At 33.9% G+C, this 14,900-nt stretch overlaps 1 protein-coding gene across 1 annotated transcript in view; it reads left to right on the forward strand.

Moving 5' to 3' along the window:
• LOC149422101 (uncharacterized) overlaps positions 1-14,900 on the forward strand; it is a 592,400-nt gene that overhangs the window by 238,178 nt on the left and 339,322 nt on the right. The window contains exons 5-6 of the mRNA XM_089633082.1: positions 1,936-2,003; positions 6,727-7,891. Of these exons, the coding sequence (XP_089489208.1) occupies positions 1,936-2,003; positions 6,727-7,891 (1,233 nt within the window). The remainder of the gene's footprint in view (positions 1-1,935; positions 2,004-6,726; positions 7,892-14,900) is intronic.

Consider the following 14,900-nt stretch of genomic DNA (forward strand, 5'->3'; position numbering starts at 1 on the left):
TACCGATTTGGTCGGATGGTGTGGAATTGTTTAATCCAACTAAACTACCGATTTGGTCGGATGGTGTGGAATTCCTCTCTGTTTCCACATTTATTCTATCTCATACAAAAACCATCTATTTCTTTTTACTTTTGACATGACTCGAATTGAATATTTGATTCGCTTGTTCGTGCCATGTCTTCGTGGGGTGTCTTCAACTTCTTGGTCGTCGTATATTATATTCTCGTAATATTTATTTCTTCATCCATCTACTCTATGAAATGCCCGAACCACCTGAGTGACGCTTTGTGTGTCACCATGCAATATCTTTACATCTTATCATTATTCGTATTATTACTAGTAACCACCAAAAATAAAATTTTCAGCCTAAACTGAAGCCGAGACTGAATTTCGGCTTCTGTTTTAAGTTTAAAAATAAGATTGAAACTTTTAAAAGTAAGATTAAAAACGCTATTCCCCAAATTGGGCATTATTGTTAATAAACTTATAAAGTAAAATGCGCAATTAAATAATATACATTCACTACATTTTTTAAAACTTTTAACGCTTTTTGGTTGATTGTTGTGGGTACACACGTTCTTCGATGCACGCATTAAAGAAATTTCAAAAACACAAAAACACGTCAGTCTTATCGTTAATAGTCTTTATGTTAGACAATAGAGTAATTATTTCTTAAGCTTTGATAAAAAAAAATTATATACTATAATTATATAATTATTATATATAATTATTATATTATTATTAATATATAATTATATATAATATTAATATATAATTATAATTATTATAATTATATACTAATTATATACATAATTATATGAAATGTATTAACTGTATTAACTGCATTGTATTAACTGTACACGTGACTTTATTTGTACATAATATGTGAAATGTTAACTCTTCTTCCATCCACAAGCTAAGGCTTTTAATGGAAGACCAGTAAAATTATAATATAAAAAATGTAACTAACTAAAAAAATAATAAAAAAAAAAAAAAATAAAAAAAAAATATTTGAACTTCAAGACAACTTTTTCTTTTTAGACAAGTTATTCTAGAGCAAGGCTGCCCAACCTTTTTAACAGTTGGGCGAAATTGACGATTTTGAATCACTGGCGGGCCACTGAATACCTGACGGTTCCTGTTTCCATGGGGGGGGGGGGGGAGGGGTGGTTAGAGAATTTCTATAAAACATAATTCCCCACAAAAAAAATTCAAAATGAGTGCTCCCCACAAAATATTTGAAATCCATGGGGGGAGGGGGTTGGGGGGTTGTTACGGAACTTCGCTGAGAAGAAATTCCGAGTAAAGCCAAACGTGATCCGACAAATCACGAACGCAGATTTTGGCTGAGCCGAAATTTACGACAAATTTTTGGCCGAAACTGAAACCGCGACCGAAATTTGTTTAAATGTCCCTAAATTTTAATCATTAAAATTTAAAACACATTCAACTCATGTAACATAAAGCTTCGCCTGAATATTCTTTCGAAATTTTTCTAATTGCAATTTTTGAATGCTCCATTTGCTTATACATTCCAGAGCGTATACATTTCGTGACACCGAAGCATATCATTTTGGGTTTTTATTATTGTTTAGATACACGAACGGTTTTTCTGTTATAAATATATGATATGTTATACTTGCTGCTGCCTTTTCATTAATGGGCACTTTTCAACACGATAAATAAGTGGGTACCTGTGGAGAGTACACTGTACACGTACAGTACAAGGCTTTGTAAGAACAGGATAGATTTCCATCAAATGTAGTTGTAGCGCTTTGGAGAAAGACGTGGAAAAAGCATTTTGATAATCAACTTTTATCTCTCACTGCGTACTCTACTGAAAGGTATATTTTATTATAACATTCAAAGATATTGTTTTACAACATTACGTGTCGTGAATAACTTGTTGATAACCAATATTTCTATTTGTTTCAGATTACGTTACAGATTCACTGATATTAGAACTGTCTACCAAGTGGTCTTCACAAGAATATTGAATTTCGGTAAGTTTCCTAGGATACTTTTTTATTATTTTATAATTCAATTGTATAAAATACTGTGAATTGTCATGAAAACCTCATAAAATTTATACTTAACGAACCATAATAAGGGCCAGTTATTTCACAGAACTTGAACAATTCTTCAAATTCCAAATTTAATATTCAAGTTCTGTGAAACAACTGGCCCTTAGTGTAAGCATCAAACAAAGATTTTATCAAACTCATCATTGGAGTTATTGTAAATATTATTATTTGGTTAGAATTGTTTGATGCCTACTTATTAACAATAATATTTAAAATAATATCAGGCGAAGCTGTCAGTGAAATGTCCATTTTACATTAATCTTTACTAAGAATTGGATGATATTACGAATACCAAAATATATACTTTGGATAAATTAAAGCTTTTACAACACTTTCGCTTGAGCAGAAATAAAATAATATTGTTAATTTCAATATCTATTATAATATAAAGTTGATTGTCGGTTTGTGGCGGGCGGGCGGTGTGAATTTGATTTGTATACAAATCTACAGTTTTATTCTGAGGTTGATGAACATTTGAACCCTTGACCTTCAAAACAAGAGGAATGTCACTGTCTGAGTGTGATAATGAAAAACTATATGTGAAGCTAACTCTATGTGCAGCTAACTCTTCGTGAAGCGAACTCTATGTGAAGCTAACTCTTTGTGAAGCTAACTCTATGTGAAGCTAACTCTTTGTGAAGCTAACTCTTTGTGAAGCTAACTCTATGTGAAGCTAACGCCGGGGAGTTCAGCTCTGCTAGTAAAACTACTAAATTATTTATTTTTTTATTAGAAAATTACTAGCAACTTAATAAATAATATTTTAACGCCAATAGTATTTTGTAACAATTTTTTTTGATTTTTTTTTCTTATAAAATTATTCGCTAAATAATTTTGCGCATCAATCGACCATTTCTATACTGTGTTTACCAAGGGACTTTTATGCGTATTACCTATATTAGTATTGATATAAGACTCACTATAGATAGAGATATTTTTGGCTTGAATAATATTCCTCGCATCCTTTTTGCCAACAGAAATAGTTTATCTATATTTTACACATAACATTGTTTATTCTTTCTGATTCATTGTTTGAATACATGTAAATGTTAAAAAAGGCTTCAGATATTTGTCATCTCCAGCGTGCACTGCAAATTACTCATTTGGCGAATAAAAATTAGTTTGAATATTAATTTGGTTTTGTGGAGAGTGGAAAGCAATTATTTCCCGAACAACAAGCTCTTTGTATTCAATACAATTTGACACAGGCCGATAATCAAATTTTCAATTACCGGTTATTCAACTGGTTAACTGGTTTGCACACGGATTAATGATAATCACTGAACAAGAAATTCCTAGAAGGTGATCTATACAGATTTGATAAATAACTACTACTGTTATCGCTAATTTAGGTGGTAATACATTTCTACTCCTCAGACTTCCATTCGTTTATTTGTTCAAGGAAGAATTGTTTCATCAAATTCGGCTTAAGTTTCACATAGCTTACATTGCGCGTACTTACTGACACGCTCGCATCAAACGGTTCATCTCTTCAGATACCACGTAATAACCACAGACATATACAATTTAGAGGCCCTATTGAGTACCAGTATCTCGTCGAAACGTGTTCCACTAGGATAATCGGTGGGCACCACCTGCGTTTGTCTCGATAGTAGACAATGACAAACACGTTTTCTAACTTCGTCCAAAACACATTCGTGTTTTATAGATTTATTAGAAAACCTGTCGATGCAATCTTTAACCGCTAGCAGTGCTATTTTTAACTGGAATACGAATAGTTTGAAATTTTTAGTAAATTAGCAATTATATCAGTAAATTTTTACCGTGTTAGAGCGTTTGAAGTAGTGGAAGATTAACATTATTTCACCCCATGTCTCATCTACAATGGTGGCAACACTTTTTTGAACACACGCCTTAAAACAAATTATAGTGTTAGTTATGAATTCATAATAATTCATTACAACAATGTAACGGTAATGGGAAGGTTGTAGGTGACACGTGACTTGCGTCGCGTTGTGTCTTAAGAGGAAGCTACAAGCCAAAACGCGTTCTTACATTTCTATTGAAAATTTTTTTTTTGTAGTTTACATTTATATTTTTTTATTGAGTAATTTATTATTTTATTTGTATTCTACTCAAGCGAAACTATAGGAAAACCTTAAATTTATCTGAAACATATTTTTTTATGTTCTTAATGTACACCAATTCGTTATAAAGATTAATCAAAAATAGTGATTTAGCACTAAGCTTCGCCTTAAGATAACGTATTATGTATTTAGGTGCCCAATATAAATAAAAATCGGTTTGTTTTAAGAGACGTACGGTACGAGTAAGTAGGTTACAAACAAATTCTTTAGAACTTTGTAATAATTCAAAAGAAAGCAACCAAAAATATGGGAAAATTTATTTGCAAGATAATATTATTAAAAATAAACACAAAAATAACGTATAATAATTAGGTCCCAATAGCCAAGTGGTTAGAGGCGTTTTACCGGTAAGACAGATATCCTGGGTTCGATTCCCAGTTGAGACCGTTACCTTTTATTTTTCTATGTCTTATTCTGTTTCATGTTTCGTTTAGATTTATTAGTATTGTCTTCTTCAATAATGTATTATTATTTTATTGTTTATTAGGAGCATTTAACAGAGTGACAACAAAAAAAGCAATCCATTCACATAATGTTCTTATTAAGGGTTGATTATTTATTGGAAACAAAAATAAATAATAACATTGCACTGTAAAGTAGAGAAAATTGAAAAATAATTGTAACCAAAAAAATCAAGGATGGTAACATCGTTTGAATTTTATAGGTGAGCTGGAGAATATAATTATCAATTTCGTTGGTTAAAGGTTATATCATTTTAGTTGTACAGACGTCAAACGCGAGAGGGAAGCTTGAAAATTTTAATGAATGTTTCTTACCCACTGTTTAATATTTTCTTTGCGGTCTCTTTATTTCTACCAGCAATTTATTTTAGAAATTAGTTAAAATTTAATTACATTATTTAATAGGTCGTTTAAGCACGACAAGTCGGCTACTTTAGGTCTGTTTGATAGACCTTTAAGATTGAAGTATTTCAACATTTCATTGTAGGTATAAAGTTTAGCTTGCTCCCGTTTAATAGGACATTGTCTTAGTGAAGGCTCTTTGAACAGATTCAACTTAGTTTTGGTAGATTTCATAATGGGGGCCCCAGATCGTAGATCAAGGTTGCATAAATATAATACAAGGATATTTAAAAAGTTTCGTAATTATACTTATAAAACCCAGTGATTGTTTTCTTTTTCATTATTTCTTAAGTGTGTAAAAATAACGTAAGTTTATCCCCTCCCAGATCTCAGATTGAGATTTGTCTGTCTAATGTTACACCACAGGTATATTTATGATTTAGACAATGTTACATCGGGCAACATTACTTAACAACTATTGACTGAGCGTTTCGCATTTCGTTTTTTTTCTATATGTGTTTGTTACGTTTCTGTTCCGGTAAAATATGGTGGCCGTTTTAACATATAATAAGTAGCTATTCTGAGAAAATACTTATGACAGATTATAAACTACTTCCATGAAGAATATATAAATAGACTGAGAATTTTCTAGTAACATAGTACAATTAAAAGAAAATCATTTTGAAAAGCAGGTAAGTTATTTCGAAAAAAATAGATAGAAAAAATAGGCGAAAATTTAGCATTCGTAGCATTTTAGGTTCAGTAAATTATATTTTTTTTTAAATTTGATCCATTTTTTTATTAAGTAGGTAGGTGTTTTAGTACATATTTACAGATGATATTTTGGTTTTGATTGATGTAAGAGAAAATTTAAAAATATGGTATTATATAGACGCGAGGTGTACTGTTCACAGAGTGTTATATACTAGACGGTGAAGAAACATATTTTAAAAAGAAATCAAGCGTTGTACGCCAATATTAAATATATTGCCTGTCAGGTTTCGCTATGAACCATACTGTAAAAGAGTAGATAGGATGAACTGCTAGTTTGCTCTTTCATTATTTTATTATTACGTATTGTAAAAACATTCGTGGAGCTTGCTTTCAAGCAAAAACTGGCTAGCGTCAATAATATTAAAATTTAAATAAACTGCTTTTATTTTTTAAATAATGTGGAATAAATATTTGACTTTCACCGAAAAGTAATAAATGTCTGATAAAGTGAATTGTGTTACGATTTTCGTTATATTTTTCCTTCCTCGAGTCAAAAAGAGGTTGAGTGTTTTGGGGACGATTTTTCCAGGCGACAGGATGTTTTATGGCGCAGTCTCCAACCGGAAATACCTCCATATATCACTCCGATTTCTGTGCCACGACCCTTGATGATGTTTGCTCGTTTTATAACTCAATTTCGTCCTTTTAAATCATGACACAATATATGTCCGTTCCATTTTAATCTTGTGAGGTATATTCTCTACAGTATAATGTTGGTATTTTTGCTTTATACAAACGTAATGCGATTATTTGGGTTATATTTTATTTATTTGTATACAACATTCGAATTGAAACCGCCCGGAGCCAGTGATTGTTTGTCATCCCCATTTAGTCTCCTTTCTATTTCACAATCGTAACTAAAACCATATAAAGTTACGCTTCGACTCAAAATACTGACATCTCACGGTATTTAAATATATAAGTTTTAATAGTGATTAATGAGTATTTTTGTTTCAGAATGTCAGGTGTCATTGTACAGAGCGTCGGGCAGAGTGAGTTGGGGCGACATACCACGGAGCCCGACAGACTGTCAGGTGTTCTTCCCCGCCGCGGCCGCCCAGAAGCACGGCCTCCTCGTCACCCTCGAGAGACTCAACGTGCCCTGCGCCAGCGGGGGCTTCATCCGCCTCCACCCCGGCGGCCCGCCCTCCCGCCACGCACAGCACAGCCACCTCTGCGGCAAGCTGGAGGAACTACCCGAGGCCGAGAGAACCCTCTACATCTCGGCCTCCGAAACCAAGGCCAGCCCGTACCTGCACGTCCACGGCACCCCTTCCTTCGTGATATCCTATAGACTGGTAGATTACTGTTACAACGTCACTCTCACGGCGAGAAACGGTTCCTTCGAAATCGAACCGACGAACTCCCTTCACTGCACGTTCCGGATGCACTTGCCTTATGGGAATAGAGTCGCCCTGCGCCTACAGATGGGGGAAAGGGCGGTCAAACTCGGCGCAAACAACCCAGCCCCGGAAAGTACAACTTTATCGCAAAGTTCCTCTAACAACGACATATTGCAAGATCTCGAAACGGAATACTCCAGCTTACTCGACTCCCGCGAGGCCAAAGTGCCCGAGTGTCTCGGCCTGTCCATACAGTTGTGGGACGGGACAAACTCCTGGGTACATTGTTCCAAATCCGGGGATCCCTTGAGGAACGTACAAATTATATCCAAAGAAAATAACGTTATTTTATATGTTTTGATAAGAAGGACTTCGAAAAGTTTGCTAAACAACAAAATTGACGATGTGAAAGTAGTTAAAGAAAATGGTGTGAAATTAGAAGATAGTGATAAGAATTTGAACAGCAATAACGTGTTTCGAAGTGGCGACGATGGGTCGAGTTTGTCCAACGAGAGTGAAGCGACGAAGCGGAGCGAAGGTGACAGAGATATGGTGGGTCTGTTCCTGAAGCTGTGGTACCACTCGCAGCCGATGGAGGGCGTGGTGGGCGGCTGCTCGTACGGCTGGGTCGGGCTGCGCCAGTTCTGCGTGGCGGTGTTCGAGCACGCGCGCCTGCCGTGGGCGCAAGCAGAAGCGGAGTGCGTTCGCCAGGGTGGGCACCTCGTCAGCATCCGCAGCGAACAGGACCAGGCCGTCATCGACGAACTTCTCATACAGAGGTAGGCCAAACAAACCATTATTGTATCTTGTAATTTAGGAGGCAGGTTAAGAACCTTTTATTGGATAACCAACACCTCTGCGATATGTGATTTAGCAGGGTACATTGGGAGAGGTGCGCCAGCAAAAAAGATCGGGAGAACTTGATTTGAGGAGACTATTTCACCTGTCCAACTGGTCTCGACCCATCGGCTTGCGCAGTGGGCGCAGTTCATATGTCCGTTTCTCCTGGACACACTGATCCCCAGATTCCTACCCAATCCTCATACCTTTTACCTTCTCAGAACTTCATATCCTTATTGATGTTATTTGTTTATGTTTTTTATGCAAATTTTATCTTTTCGGTCTCCTATAACCCCAGAGTTCAAATTTATTTATACCGTATTTTTCCCATTAAACACTACCTTATATATATTGAATTTTTTTCAATCCCGTATCTAATTCCAGTGGTGAGGTAATTGATAACAAAGAAACATTCGTTCACAATAATGAACGTCCAAGATGATGATGTTGTTTTTTTTTGATTTTCTAGATTCTTATATTCCATGAAATGTTGAATCATTTAAATTTACTGAATTTAAAGTTAATGTTCTTTAAACAAATAGAACGGCGTCATATGCGCCTCACAATTTTTACCTCATATGGGTTTATTTAAATATTACCTGGCTTTTATAGACTAAGAGGCCTTGTATTTTCTCGGTAGGGGAAAAAATTTCTTACCTAAACACCCTAAATCCAAGATGATGTACATTATATGATGATATTTATACTTTATGTTGAATAGTGCTCCGCATCCGTGCGCGTAGAATCTTGCGATTCAATTGTTAGCATTTTACAATTTAAAAACTAATCCATCCATTTGCTGGCAAACAAAGAAAACTGTATGTTTTTTTAAAACAATAATGCACATATTTTTTATTAAAATTACCAATAAATATTTTTTTATTATAAAATAAATTAAGGATAAAAGTTAATTCGTAATTTTTTTCCTAGTCCTCCTCACAAGGGGTCTCGTATTGAAACGGACTTGATTTTATATAAATACCGTTTGTTTCCGATGCCATGACATTTTTTTCAATAAATATGGTATAATTCCTCTTTCTTGACTTCTTGATTTTGATTTGTTTTTTTTTCTGAAATGATTTACATTGTCTGTTTTCTTCATTGCCGTTGAAAGTGAATTATGGAGCTTAGTGGAGAGATATTTACATTGTTGTTCTTTTTTGTGAAGCTTTATTATAATATCCTCTCTTCTAGTTTAAATCGATGAAATTGAATGTATGTATATATGCTTAGACTAAATTAATAATGCAAAGGGATAAGATGTCTAGCAAAGTTTCCAAAGTCAGTTAAAAGTTTTGCGAGATGTGTCTCGTGAGGTTAGGAACTGTGGGAAGTTGCAATGGCTGTAGTTCCCGGCACATCATTTATCATTCTAGTGGCCTTCGCGCATCGCTCTCCACACGTCCGTCGCATGTTGGGGTCACCAATTTTATTTCATAAATGAATGTCACCGAGTAGAAAACCAACTATCAATCTTAGTTCAATCTTTAAGTTCAAATATGCAAAGGGTGTGGAATTAGGAAGTCAAAATAGCTGAAACTAACAAACTAATCATCGGTGGTCGATAGCCTGCGGTACGACGCTCGTTTAGCTGTTGGGAGGATAGAGTTGGATACAAAATAATAATTGGTGTTCCATAGCCTGTGTACGACACTCGTTTAGCTGACGGAAGGATAGAATTGGATACAAACTAACCATTGGTGGTCCATAGCCTGTGTAGGACACTCGTTTAGCTGACGGTAGGATAGAATTGGATACAAACTAACCATTGGTGGTCCGTAGCCTGTGTAGGACACTCGTTTAGCCGACGAGAGGATAGAGTTGGATACAAACTATATTTAACTAGATTTAATATACTTTTTTTAAACTTCAATTACTGAAGGTGGCTGCAACCGGCAGAAAGCGATGTCGTCTGTGACTGAAGATGGCCGAAACCGGCAGAAAGTGATGGGGTTTATGACCGAAGATGACCAAAACCGGCAGAATGTGATGTGGTCTATGACTGTAGATGGCCCAAACTGGTAGAAAGTGATGTGGTCTATCAATGAAAACGAGTGGAGGAGTGTAAATTATTTATTTATTATAATCATTTCATTCTTCCAAACGATGTGAATACACTTAAATTATCAGTTAGTTGGTTTTCACTGACTTATTAAATAGGTACCTTGTATATAAATATGTACCTCATAAATTCCTTAGATGCATTACCTATAAACTCGGTCTACCAATTGAAACAATAAAACACAGTTAATGAACAACTTTTAAAATTAGTTGAGAGCCATAAAATACTTTAAAAAAACACAAGTACCTCAGATGCCATTGCTAGTGTGACAGACTTCATTGTAAAAAGCCTTAATAAAGGAAATAAATGTATCTCAATCTTTTTAGACCTCTCTTAGGCTTTTGATACAATATCACACAGCAAACTAATTAAAAAGTAGAATAAATTGGCATTACGGACAAAGAGCTAAACTTCTTTAAAAGCTACCTAAATGGATACAAACAACAGGTTAAAATACAGAATACCCTCAGTAATCAGCGCTCAACTGACTATGGAATTCCACAAGGAAGCTTATTGGGACCGACTCTGTTCTTACTCTGTTCTTTCTTCTTTCTTACTATTAACAACTTTTGCATCCTAGAAATTGAGGGAAGCATTGTTAGCTTTGCTGAGGATACTATCTTACTGTTCGAAAACAACAATTGGTCAGCTGTATTTAAAAAAGCTGAAAAAAATATTAACTTACTTTATACACACGCTTACCCTTAACACGAATGTAATGAGTGCCCCAGTATAGAGCGCACTCCACAGATGAAGTACCTCGGCCTCACCATTGACCCATAACTCAAATGAAATCTACATACTCAGATCATTCCAAATAAAATTAGGAAAACAATAAATTTCTTCAGATCCATAAGGAACTTCCTTAACTTACAAATTCTAAAAAAGATTTATTTTGCAATCACCCAATCCATCATTGAGTATGGTATCACTGCATGGGGAGGGGGTACTTTATCAGCTCTAGATCCTGTTAAAAAGGCGCAGAAAACAATTATGAAAATTATTCTCAAACTGCAAGCAGTAACTTAATTTTCCACATAATGAGAGTATTTGATGTTCGACAGATCTATATAAAAATATCCTCATGCATTTCTTTAAAAACAAACACGTAATTTATTAAAAAAATAAATTAACTTAAGATTTACGCGTAATTCGAACAAAGACATATTGCAAGCTCCAGCACTTTCTTCCAGCTTTGGTCAACGTAGATTTAGATACTTTGCCACAAAAATATTCAACATGCTCCCAGAAAATATTAAACTGACTCAAACACAGAAAGAGTTTTAAAAATTTGGATTTATTCAAATGATCGAGCATGACAGTTATTGTAGTATGTATGGTGTTAAAACTTGCTGTGTTTGTATTGTGTATATGCAAACAATAATGTAACCTAACCAAACGCCTTGTCATTGATAGTTATTATAGTTTTTATTGTGTTAAAACTTGCTGTATTTATATTGTGTATATGCTAACAAAAATGTAACCTAAAATAATGTATTGCGGTATAGGAACCTATATTAAACATTTATAAGTAAACCATAGACAAAATGCGAGAAATAATTAACTAAAAAATCTGCCTCAACACAGGTTCGCCTAGTGAGGCAGGTTTTACACAACTTAAAATATAGTATATTATGCCTTATCTTTATAACACTCATACATATAACAATCTATTGATGAAATAACTCAACTTATTAAAACTCTCAGATAGAAGACTTGTTTCCTACTCGATTTTTATTTTTAAAATAGTTAATGGGATTGTAGACAGCCCTGATTTTTTAAAGTCTAATTACCTTCCATATACCTATAAGAACTAGTCGATCAAAAAAATATTTTTAATTGCAATAAAAATATCACGACTGAGTGATTTAGATACTGAGTTGGCAATGTTTTCTCAGAAATTGTAGATGTGCTCAACTGAACGGAATCCAGTTACAAGAAGGCTATAATAACATACCTCAGTAATAATAACAATTAAGTTTAGCAAAATACCATTCTTCTGTATGGGCTGTGTACAATTTTAAATGCAAATTTTAATATTGATTACTGTTTCACTGATTTGTTATGTTCATATTATCAAGTGTTTGTAAAAGCTCTTATGGGCGGATAATAAATAAATTCACGAATAAATAAATAAAATACTTGGTAAAAATAGGAATCAAAATTTAAATAATTCATTTGATAGTCCAGAATTGCATTGATAATATTTAGGAGTCGGGATTTATTTCCGTGCAGAGATTCTGCCCAGAATACTACTACATTAATAGTGTCAGTAGACTCTTAAAATTGAAATTGGCGCAGTTCAGTTACTTATAAAATAAGGAATAATTTTACCACTACTATGTAAAAGCAATTAAAAGGCGCGCTTATAATTAAATAAATAATTTAAACCATGCTTACTGAAAATATCTGTGCTGTAAGTCCCTTTCCTTCAAGGATAGACAAATGGAATATATAATCTACTACTTCGTGGAAAGCAGTAAAAAGTTGTGGCTCGCCATAATAAGATCAATTAAAACAAACACTTAAAAACCACAAACCGTCTAACACTAATTAGACTCTTACACGTTTCTGGAGGTAAAGCCTGACTAGAGCCTGGTAAAAGTCCGTTTTAAACAACCGAACGCTAAGGTAATAAGTCAAGTTTGCCACTGTTCTGACATTACTTGCCGCGTAATATTTACACCACGTTTTTTAGTAAGGCTGTTAATGTTTTTATACTGCCGACCGGTTTCGGAGGAACCCGTCCATCGTCTAGTTATGCTTTTGTCGTGGCTAGTATAAAGGGTTCTTCTCAATTATTAAAAAAGGGTTAAATACATGTACACGATATTTATAGTTATAATAATAATATTTGTGAATTTGCTCTCTGATTATTTTTTTGTTATATCAGATAGAAAAGAATTAGCTTAGATCCCAAAACATAAAAATATTTGAAGATAAGTACTCGTATATTAGATAACGCTATAAATAAACTGACAGTAAGCCATAAGCCATTCAGGTAAATAAATAGGATTTTACGAAAAAATTATGTGAGGACTCCGGTAACCAAGGTAAACAATAAAATTTGACATTCGTTTGAAAATATTAACATTTTATAGGTATATTTTTATTTTGATAACGTTGTTCTGGATATATATAATATAATATATTCCAGAACAACGTTGTCAAAATAAATATAAATTTGATAACGTTGTTCTGGAATATAATATATTATAGATTTGTAATGTTGAAAGGTAGTTTAATTGGAAATTGTAGATTTGTAATATTGAATGGTAGTTTAACGAGAATTTTTCATTTGGGTATATTGAAAATCATTTGTTGATTAATGAAATTACTAGGTAACGATAATTGCTTGATTACTGGAATGTAGCAGTAACGATACAATCATCTCCAAGTTGTTTTGTAAAATGACAACAATGTCATTTGCAGCCAACGTAGATGAACAGGGGATTATTATGTCATCTGTACAGATGAACATGGATAGTCTAAGACCCCAAAAAACAAAAGCAGGTATTCCTAGACAGCTTATGAAATGAACGAACGATGTCAATATGTTCATTGTTCGTTCTTATTTTTACGTAACCAAACTAGAAACAGATGTGTTGTAATGTTGTAATACAGGAAAAAAAATACATTTACTTTTCTCACAAAATTATCCGATTGCCCAAGTAAACGAACACAGATTAGCAGACCAAAAGCGAGCAATTTTCAAAAATAATTTAATTTCTATAGTAACATTAGATTAGATTAAAAAGGAAATAAAAGATAGATTGCAAATGGGGAATAATTTAGAAAAAATTAATACAAGTAATAATGTTATATCAGACGCATTGAATGTAGATATTTTAGATAATATTCTAGTCGAAATGTCCAATGATGTTGGACATTTCGACATTTAACATTGATATTTCAATTAATACTCAAGATATTAAAATCCACAGATTAGGAGCAAAGAAAGTTGCTGGTAAAATAAGACCTATCAAATTGGAACATAAAGATCATCAATTAGCCCGGACGATTCTAACTAACAATAAAAAATTAAAGGACGGTGTTAAAGCCAGTAATGAACAAACTGTCCAACAACGGCGGTAATTGATAATGCTTCGTGAAGAACTGGAGTCCAGAAAAAAAAATGGCGAAACAAACTTAACAATAAAGTATGTGAACTCCAGCCCTAAAATTGTCGAGATGCAGCTTAATGGTGTTCCACTAGTCACAAAAAACGGTTAATTTCACACATTAATAATAACCTAGTAAATAACTTTATGGTGAATTATCAAAATGTTATACGATTACGCACGAAGGTGGTTAATGTAAAATTACAGAGGCCAGCTAATAAACATAAACCGGTAGCAGCATCTACTACCAAAATATCAGGGGTATCAGATCAAAATTCGGCAAATTCAAAGTTACAGCTCCTACCATCACACAAGACGTCATCGTACTCACCGAAACCTGGTTGGAACCTTCCATTCATTCAGCGGAGCTCGGATTACCGAATCACAACATATACCGAATGGACCGGAGTCATAATACTAGTGCCGAATCAAGAGGAGGGGGCGTCTTCATAGCAGTAAATAAAAGCACTAACTCTAAATTAATTAAACATAAAAATTATGATGTTGAGCAAATATTTGTACTATTAAGCGGAAAATCATGTAAAACTATTATTGGCAGTGTATATATTCCTCCCAACTCGGACTTGTCCATATACAAAAATCACTGTGAGGACGTTGAGTATGTAAAAACAAAATATCCAACACACTAAACAATTGTCTGGGGCTATTACAACCTACCAAATTGTAAGTTTAATGATTCTAATTACTCGCCAATTTCTGATTGTGAAAGGGATATTCTGGATGTGTGTTCTTATTTAAATCTTT

The sequence above is a fragment of the Hesperophylax consimilis genome, chromosome 7 (assembly GCF_061612785.1).
Source record: "Hesperophylax consimilis isolate HC1 chromosome 7, BYU_Hcon_1.0, whole genome shotgun sequence".
NCBI lineage: Eukaryota > Metazoa > Arthropoda > Insecta > Trichoptera > Limnephilidae > Hesperophylax > Hesperophylax consimilis.